Source organism: Montipora capricornis, chromosome 3, assembly GCF_036669925.1.
Source record: "Montipora capricornis isolate CH-2021 chromosome 3, ASM3666992v2, whole genome shotgun sequence".
NCBI lineage: Eukaryota > Metazoa > Cnidaria > Anthozoa > Scleractinia > Acroporidae > Montipora > Montipora capricornis.
This window is the reverse complement of record NC_090885.1, coordinates 64,550,912-64,560,911: the sequence shown is the minus strand read 5'-3', so window position 1 is coordinate 64,560,911 and position 10,000 is coordinate 64,550,912. Positions and strand designations below refer to the sequence as shown.

At 39.6% G+C, this 10,000-nt stretch overlaps 1 protein-coding gene across 1 annotated transcript in view; it reads right to left on the bottom strand.

Moving 5' to 3' along the window:
* Nucleotides 1-10,000, bottom strand: part of LOC138040717 (uncharacterized) — a 72,597-nt gene that overhangs the window by 47,784 nt on the left and 14,813 nt on the right. The window contains exons 4-5 of the mRNA XM_068886393.1: nt 9,210-9,225; nt 3,867-4,600 (exon numbers count right to left, since the gene is read on the bottom strand). Of these exons, the coding sequence (XP_068742494.1) occupies nt 3,867-4,600; nt 9,210-9,225 (750 nt within the window). The remainder of the gene's footprint in view (nt 1-3,866; nt 4,601-9,209; nt 9,226-10,000) is intronic.

Here is a 10,000-nt window from a genome sequence, read left to right as displayed (position 1 = left end):
GAGAGGTTAAAATAGAGTCAAAGCACGAGAAGAACGCGAGACAAAAATGCAAGAAAATTCAATTTTATTCCATCTGACAAGACCAATTTCATAAGGTTCCTCGCTCCCTTATTGGCTAATGAAAAAAAAGGAGACTTTCTATTGGTTAAAAAGTGACAGATCGACATTTCACAAATTAAACTCTTCGAAACGCATAAATTATAAATTTATGTGTCTGTCCGCTTATTGACCATAAAAATTAGCCAATGAGCGCGCGAGAATTTTGCAGTCATTGTAAAAAATGCTGTTTACAGACGCAAGATTATAATCTGCAGATTAGATCTCTTTTCTGAGTGTTATTGCGAGTTACAATGCTACCGGAAGAGAAAGAGAAAGAGAACAGAGAAAGAAAGTCCTTGGAAAGCCCTCTCTCGAAAAAACATTCTTAGGGAATTTTTGAGCAGTAGCGATCTCTTTTAGAATGACGAATCTTTCATGCAGCCGCAAAAGGAAAGTCCGGAAACAAAGCTCATCCCCCCGCCCATGCACCAGCACAAAAAATATAATATTTTGAAGCAAGAATACAGTGATTTAGTGTATGCCCATCAGTCGACCTAACGTGGCAACCATATAAGAGTCTACTTGAATTTAACAAGATCTGTTCTCGTGTTTTTTCATACCATCAAGACTAAGGCTATGAGAGACTAAGAGGTGGTCTAATGTTTGCTTTTCGCTTTTGCAAAGGGTGGAGTTTTTATGCCATCTCGGTATAAGCTCGCTTGATTGATGCTTGATAATATGTTCTGTAAAATCTTGTACTGAAACATTTGAAGCTTTACCTCTTGGGTGTCACCACTTTTTGCATTTCACCTGGTAACTACCTTCAATATATTGGTCTAACTCAAGTTTCATTCTGTTAACATTTTCTTACTTTATAACGAAAGTAGTAATTTCATTTTAAAGTGGTTAATCATTTCCTTTTAAGATAACAGTTGCACACAGGTAATGCTAGCCTGCGAACGCAGACGTATTTCCGAAACGACCGCCGGAAATACGTCTGCGTTCGCAGGCTAAGGTAATGCAATCTGCTTAAAGAAAAGTTTGTAAATAGCCAACACTTCAACTCTTATTAGTACTAGTGGGTGGCTCTGGCATGTGATTCTATCTAGTCTCAGCCTCTTCTGCGTTCAAAGAGAGACCAACATGTCAGTGGTACGAGTCTGCAAGTCACAATTTGGAAATTAAGGTGATATTGCATGAAACAAAAAAAATGAATTTGAAGCGCGGGTTATAGACGAAGGGGTGAAGTGATCCTCACTCTCATCTTGACAATTTTAAGCAATTTTCTCTCATAGACACCCACATTTGACGCCCAGTCAAGGAATCGAACCGAGGCCACATTAGTGGGAGGCGAGTGCTCTCACCACTGCGCCATCCCTGCACCGCAGAGTAAAACCTCTAGTAATTTAACTCTGTTTGACCCCAGACGATTTTACTCCTCAGTGGGGGTCGCCGCGGGGGTGAAAAGGTCAATAAATGGCATAGCTCCTACTAACCTCCAACAACTCAGTGGTAAAGCATCCGAATTACACGTAATGATCGGAGGTTCGAAGGTTTCACTCTTGCAATGGAGCACTCGGATATTCCCCGAGCATCGAAGTAATTAAAGTGCAATCAACATCGACTTGTGAAGGTATTTTAAGACATTTACAAGTGTAAAACTACTCGAAAGTATTCAACCCTAAAAGGAGGCGATATATGGGTAACTGATCAGGTACTTCAACTATGACTTTGATTACGTCATAAAAATATCCTTGGTTTCGCTTGCCTTGTACGGTGTTGTTTCAGATTCAGTGATATATCAAAAAAAAAGAAAAACCGAAAGAGCAGAAAAAAGACCTATGTCTTCCCCGTGTACCCAAATTAAATTACTTTTTTGACTGTGACAAGAAAGTCTTTTTGATACTTGTCTTTTCGATATGCAACTGCCGGGATTTTTTGTGAGGACCGCAGTCATTCTCGCCTAGTACTCCGCAGGCTTGTTGAAGAAACTCCACTGAAAAATTTATTTCACTTTACCACACGGTTTTATTCACTAACCCCAAATCAAACTAGTGTACTGATATATTGCTAGAACAAGGCTGTGAGCTTAACGGACATGAATTTGAGATGTTGTCAAATGACGTTTCCGTCTATGACTCCCTTTGGTACCTAAGGAATCTTTGACTTAGAATTAGAAATCCTTTATAATCTTGTCCTTTCTTTTAATGAACAACAACAACGAGATTTATGTTAACATTTACGTCTATATGACTTATTTTGGATTTCATAATCCTAAAAAAAGGTTCGTAAAGTGAAGTTCATATGGTGGCAATGCACACTTGACCTTAGAAACAAAATGTGACTGCCTGGAAATTTGCCAAAGTAAGGAAACACGTTTTTCCTCCAGGAACACTTCGATATGCAACAATTTGGTGGTTAAGATGCATTTGCGGAAAATGGTTTAAGTTTGGCACGACTTAAGAAAGGTGATATGCTTAGTGGTCCCGAGGTCGTTAGTATTTCCCGTTGATTCCTCTCGGGAACCATCGACGGTGTTACAATCACAAAACATTAGCTCACTGGAAAATAACGGTTCCTTCGGATCGATTTGACTTATAAGATAAAGATCTGGAGTAGTTTGTGAATAGGCACTTTTCTGGAAAAGAATTTCTTATCTTCTCTTCAGGATAGGAGTTGCCAATTGTTTTCCCATAAAAACCGTGTAAATTGTGCGTTACCTTGCTATGTAGCCGAGCATTGCTGCCGGGGATTTTAAGGATGGTGCCTACTAATTAAAGATATTTTTGTCCCGGTGTGTGATTATGCAGGAAGTGTACATCTTAACAAGTGTTATTGAAATCCAAAAAGAAAATTGGGGTAAGCACGCATTTTTCAAACACAATTCATGAATAATATTTGTAAAGCTCTTAAAAATAGAAAGCAATGTATGGCGTTCTTTCTCAAATTGAAGCTTAATTATCTTTCAAAAATGCATGGTTATCCCCAATTTTCTTTTTGGATACCAAGAGTACTTACTAAGATCTACTTTCTCCGGATATTATATAACGGCGCAAAAATATCCCTGTATTAGTAAGCATCACCGATAGGAAATCCAAGTATCTCGAGATGCGCAGAACGTATGCGCATTAACAATAGTAGGCACCGTCCTTAAGCTGCCTGGGGTTAAAGAGGCCCGTTGGTTACAAAAAGTCGTTGTTTCTAGGGCACCTTTTAAAATACTATTTTGAAAACACATAAAAGGGCATTTACAATAGCTTGAACTGGTATACCCCCCCCCCCCCCCCACAAAAAAAAAAAAAAAAAAAAAAAGCTGTGTTTAGATATTTAAACAATGGTCTAATTTTCAACGCATCTTCGAAAAGGCTGAAAAGGCTGAACGCATATGGTGGCGAAGTAACGTCCAACGAAACCTAACAACGAGGAAATGGAACGCTTTTTAAATTTACAAACGCAACACCATTATAGCCGAAGAACTAAAACTTTCTTAAACAAAATTCATTAAACAGCCACCCAACTACTTTAAGTTGATGGCTCCTCAAACGTCATATGATTTTGATAGTGTGCAAGAAGAAGCTCCTCGCTGCACAACTCCTCTTGGCAAAGCCAACAGCTGTAATTTTCACCCTCGTTTGAACTATGTTCCTGTCGAGTGCAGGAGCGATGGATTTCTACTTCGTGTTCACTTGCACTTGCAGAACGTCCTTGTGCTTTTTCATGTTTCCTGACACTTTTTTTGTTGCGAAAAAAGTTTCCTTTTGGCTTACGTTTGTAACGCTTCTCTCTAGCATGGACTCTTTCGTGTTTCCTCAAATCTCCTGCATGGCTAAAACACTTGCCACATTGTTTGCATTCATAAGGCTTCTCTCCAGTATGGACTCTTTCATGTGCCCTTAAATTACTTGCAACGCTAAAGCACTTGCCACATTGTTTGCATTCATAAGGTTTCTCTCCAGTATGGACTCTTTCATGTACCTTTAAGCTTCCTGCTTCGCTAAAACACTTGCCACACTGTTTGCATTCATAAGGTTTCTCTTTAGTATGGACTCTTTCATGTATCTTTAAGCTTCCTGCATGGCTAAAACATTTGCCACAATGTTTGCATTTATAAGGTTTCTCTCCAGTATGGACTCTTTCATGTATCTTTAAGCTTCCTGCTTCGCTAAAACACTTGCCACACTGTTTGCATTCATAAGGTTTCTCTCCAGTATGGACTCTTTCATGTATCTTTAAGTTTCCTGTTTGGCTAAAATATTTGCCACAATGTTTGCATTCATAAGGTTTCTCTCCAGTATGGACTCTTTCATGTATCTTTAAGCTTCCTGCTTCGCTAAAACACTTGCCACATTGTTCGCATTTGTAAGGCTTCTCTCCAGTATGGACTCTTTCGTGTCTCCTCAAATTTCCTGCTTGGCTAAAACAGTTTCCACATTGTTTGCATTTATAAGGCTTCTCTCCAGTATGGACTCTTTTATGTGCTCTTAAATGTCCTACTTCGGTAAAACACTTACCACATTGTTTGCATTCATAAGGTTTCTCTCCAGTATGCAATCTTTCGTGGCTCCTCAAATCTCCTCCTTGGCAAAAAGATCTTGACATCATTAACAGATTGTGATTTCACTTAAGACTAAAATGCAAAAGAAAAAGAAGTTATTTCCATCAACAACGTCCAACAGACACCTCAGTCAAAGTCAAGTCATTAATCATCTTTTAACTTACAAAAAAACGATTTTGTGTTTTAATTCGGTAATAGAAGTTAATGACCTAATATATATATTGTACACAGCGATCACGTGTCACATGGTATTCATCGTGCTATCGTTTCGTTTAGTTTCCCGCTCAGTTGCTGATTTGTACCTTTCCGTCCCTTTCTCCCTAGGCAGATGTATTTGTTCCAAATGGAAATTATATGTAGCTGCCCAGCGATGGCCCACAACCATGGTCATATCGTCATCACCCCATTCATTAATAGGAAGTTAATAAAAAGACAATCAACACGGTACATGCAATTGTGTTAGGTGTTCTAAGAAATTACGGAGTTAGTGACGCAAAGAAAAGAAAACTTCTGAAAGATAATCAGATTAAGCAGAAGAAAATAAAACGTCTTAAATAATTAGAGTTAACAGAAGATATTAACTTTAAGTAACAAGATACCAAATACAAAATGTGCGCATGTAAGTGCTATATTTCCGATAACGATGTCAAACAGCAATTCAAAGTGTTGCAGTAAGCAAATTTTTTTGTTCAGTCTTGTAATCCATCGGAATGCTGGCACTGTGTGTAAATTTCATGACAACGACCTTGTTATGGTAAGTGTACACAGCCCTTTTAAAATGGTTAATTTCCAAAACAGATAATTTCAGTTTTGCGTGAACACTAAACCTAAAGGAAAAATACAACTGTGCTTATTTATCTCAATAAAATCAATCGCAGTATGCTTGATTTCACGACGTGGCTGAAATTTACAACTTGCCTCCCTGAAAATGCGCGAAGCGACCAATACATTCGATTTTTGTCGCAATGGAGACAAAAATTTATTACTAGCCACACGTGACGACATTGATGTATTTGTCTCGTGTCCAAAACGACCGCCATACTCATTTAGTTTATTGGGCAACATACATTTTAACCAGGTCTTTTAAAGGGTTTCCCTAGCCGACAACAGGGTGTCAACTAAGGAAACTAGTAATATAAACAGTGTACTCGCTTAATATTTACTCCCTTTACATTGATAACAAGACGCTGAAGTCAGCGTTCACTCGGGATACTCTTAACGGTAAGGAGATTTTTTACAGTACAAGATTTGAGAGAAATTGCTTTGGAAGTTTCCTTGAGGACGAGTATGAAAACTGAAACCTTCACACCATGGTGATTGAAACACCAATTTCCTTTGAACTGAAACTCGTAGCTGGTAAAAAATTAATGTATTTTCTATTGGTCTGGGTTTGAATTCTTCTAATTTAAAGGGTTTTTGTGGTTTGTTATCAGGTGTTTTCTAGGTGTTTTAGTTGTCCTCTGGAATATTCCCATCGAGTTACCAGGCTATTTAAGCATCTAGCAAGTTTTGGTTGTTCTCTCACTCTCGCAATACAACACTGACGTTCTCAGCTAGTTCCCCCACCCCACCCTCTTGATTGTACAGATTTTTTCTTTTATTTGTCCTTTTTTTTGTCCGTTCAGAATTTGCTGGAAATACCGCCAACAGGTGCTTCCGCTGCGGTTGGTTTGGTGACGGGGCTGAAGCATGTAAAATTGGTTGGTTCCAAGGCCTTCCATCGAACAAAAGTGCCTCTTTTGCTACCCTTAATGCTCGGTCAGGAGCAGGAATCAAGTAAGATGGTTTCTCCTAATTAATATATGGTACAGGTAACAAATCTTCCATTAGATCTAAGCGAGTACCAGGAATTGCCTGAGCTCAAGGTTCATTTGCCTATGAAAGGGAATTTAAGGAGAAGTGTTGGTTGTTGATAGATATTTCAGTTTTGTGCAGATAATCGTATTGAATTGGAAATCCAATGGGTCGTCTTATTGACATTGGCGATTGACAGTTTGGTGATGCCCGTTTCCAGCTGTATCTAGAGAATTAAGGGAGAAAACATTTTACGTTCTCCCATATAAAAAGGGGAGGGATGCTCGCCGTCTCGCTTAGGGGCGTAAATTTCGGATTTTGGTCTCACTTAGGGTGTTCTGGGCAAAACGCAATCATACACCGTCGTGATGGTTTCCTTTAGGGTTATAGCCGTGATGGTCTCCTTCCGAAGAAATATAAAAGGGTATGTGTACATTTTTATATTTCTTCACGACGGTGAAAGTAATAGATAATAATGTCATTGCCATCATTAAAAATCACAGTATTTTATATATATCTGTGTTTTAATATGGTCTCTTTTAGGGGTCAAAAAAAGCCTGGGCCACGACCAGATTGGTCTCCTTTAAGATTTAATTTAAAATTTCCGACGAGCATCCCTCCCTTTTTATATGGGACAGCAGTTGAGTAATGGCAGAAATCAATTGGTTTCCTTCTCAGCATTTGTTAAACCCAAAGCTGAAGAATTGCACAGTTTTCAAAGCATATCGCGGCAAGTGAAGCTTTGGTGTAAAGCTCCCCATTATTTTAATCTTGCTTCAGCATAAAATATCCTCAGTACCTATGCATTCGCCAACTTGTCCTTTGCGTCGTCTACCTTTTTTTCCTTGAGATACTCTCGAAAAACGTTGAGTGCAACTTTTGTTCCTTTCTTAGTATTCTTGGCCTTTTTTTGATCAACTAAAGGTGTCAAAGCATTCTCTGACTGATCGGGGAACCGATCTGCCATTTTCTCACAAGAGCGTGGTTTCATTTGCGCATGAGCATAATATTATTTGCAGAAAAACAATAGTGTGAATGCATAATTAATTTGTCCTGTATGCATAATGAAGTACGGACCTGTGCGGAAGTTATTGCGAATCGTCTCGTGGGCGAAACCTTCTGATACCAGATTTGACAATACAACACCTTCCAGCAGACTGATCTCACACTCGAAATACAGCAAATAACTTTCTTGCCCACGTACTTTTTGAGTGTCGGTCGAAATTTTACAAGCATGGTGAGAAACTTGGATTTGGATGAAATCCTGCCTTCTGACGCAAATGAAACGGCTTTGTTGGATGACCATGGCGATCGAGACAACGAGGAAGAGATGCCAAAAGTGTTGAAGAATTTAAGCCAAATTCTAACGAAAACATGACTGCGTCCATGTTGTCCATGGAGAAACCGTTTAAGCGAATAAGCCACAGAACGGAACGGAACATGGAAAGGATGCTGAAAGCGATCTCAGTGACGGCGAAACGCTCCTTAAAACGACAGAACCCCAGGTCGACACGGCCACAGAGGGTGAAACAAGCGTCTCAGATGCTCGACACGAGTATGACGCTTTGCTGACCGACCTCTTTCAAGACTTCGATCAAGACGAGGACATTGGTCCGAATATTAATCAGCAACTTGCCGACATTATCATCAAACGTTGGTCAGCTAAACTTAGCGAACCAAAACTGAAAGAAAAGATGGAAAATACATGTACAGTCGACCAGGAAACTGCGACAGGCAGGACAGGCTCATGTTAACACGGAGATTTGGGACAAACTTGACAACAAACCAGACAACAGGACCTTCGCGCCTCGTCAATACAAAAGTCAATGCAAAAGTCGGGGTATTTTGCCTCTGTCCACAGAAACGCAAGTGCAATTGAGGCAGAAAAAACTGCCGGAGCTTGATAAGCTAGTAAAACTAAATACAGATGCGTTGGCACTGCTAGGCCACACGTCGTGTGAGCTATCGTTGCTGCGTCGTGACGCCATACTCACTTTGCACAAACACTAGAGCAGTTTATGTGCCTCGGACGTCCTGGTAACGTTGCTATTGTTTGGCGATAATCTGTAATCACGATTAAACGACATTCGGGCCTCGAACAAGATAAGTAAAACCACTTTCCTTGAACGACATAACCAAGGGAAAGCAGGCCGCTTCTCGAATAACAACAATGCTGTCTCGGATAACAGACAACGACGACGACAAAATGTTTTGTCCAAAGGCCGCTACTGGAAGCAGTACCCGCCAAAATCATTCCCCAAGTTGAAGACAAACTCACAAAAGAGGGGAAATCAGGGAAATCAGTGGCAGTAAATACAGCAGATGAAATGATTTTTAAAACTTTACAGCTAAGCAATTTAGCCGAGAATATGTCGAAGGTGATACATTATTTTATATTGAAGATGCGGCTTCGTTCAAAGCTGGCCAGTTGTCACGTAGACCGTGCGAATGGCGCAAAAATAAATTCTGACGCAGAAGTCTTGCACACAGTTGCTGGGGAGAAAATTGAGTTCACTTCTCCGCCGCATCAGACATGTTTCAACAGAGAAAAATAGAAATTCAAAAGAAATTCAACATTTATTGGCCAAAGAAGTTATTGTTGAGTTTGTTTCGGCGCAGAGTGATTTTATCTCCCCCATATTTCTCCGGCCTAAAGATGATGGGTCACATAGATTAATCCTGAATCTGAAAAGTTTAAATAAAAATGTGGTGTGTAGGCATTTTAAGATGTATTCAATTTGGACTGCTCTTAGCTTAATGTAACCAAATTGTTATATGGCATCTGTGGATTTACGGAATGTGCCTCTAATTTTATTGGCACAACATTGCTGGGCAATCTCGGTTTTGTTGTTCACCCTAAAAAATCAGTTTTCATACCCACACAAATTCTAGTATTTCTGGGGTTTGTTTTGAACTAAATCCATGTTACAGTATCACCTACTTTAGACAAGGCAAACAAGTGTGAAGACAGTTGTAACTCAAATTCTGTCATGTAAAAGAGTGTGGATTCGTGAGGTGGCATAGGTTGTGGGCCTCATCATATCTAGTTTTCCTGGGGTAATGTATGACCCTCTTCATTTTCGCATTACAGAACATGAAAAATCTTAAGCCCTTACACAAAAAGCTGAGAATTTTGACACCATTTGCTAGAGAGGAGCTTCAGATGGATTGTACAGATACTGCAGTCAATAAAATAGACAGACCTGACCCACAAATCACCACTCGTACTGATGCATCTACACAAGGATGGGGGTGCGCAGTAAATGACCTCTCTACAGGGGGGCTCTGGACAGCTACAAAGAAGGACACCCATATCAACTATCTTGAATTATTGGCTTACAAGCTTATAGACCACTAGTACCAGGAAGACATGTTAGAGTCCTGGTTGATAACACAACAGTTCAGGTTATAGCTAATAAAATGGGCACCAGTCATTCAACTAAGTTGAATTTCTTAGTTAAAACTATTTGGGATTGGAGTATTGCAAACAATATATGGCTCACTGTTGCCTGAATTCCGGGGAAAGAGAACATTGAGGCAGACTCTGAATCTCGAAAATCTAGGCGTAACACAGAATGGTGCCTTAACAAAACATTATTTCAGCAATCGTGT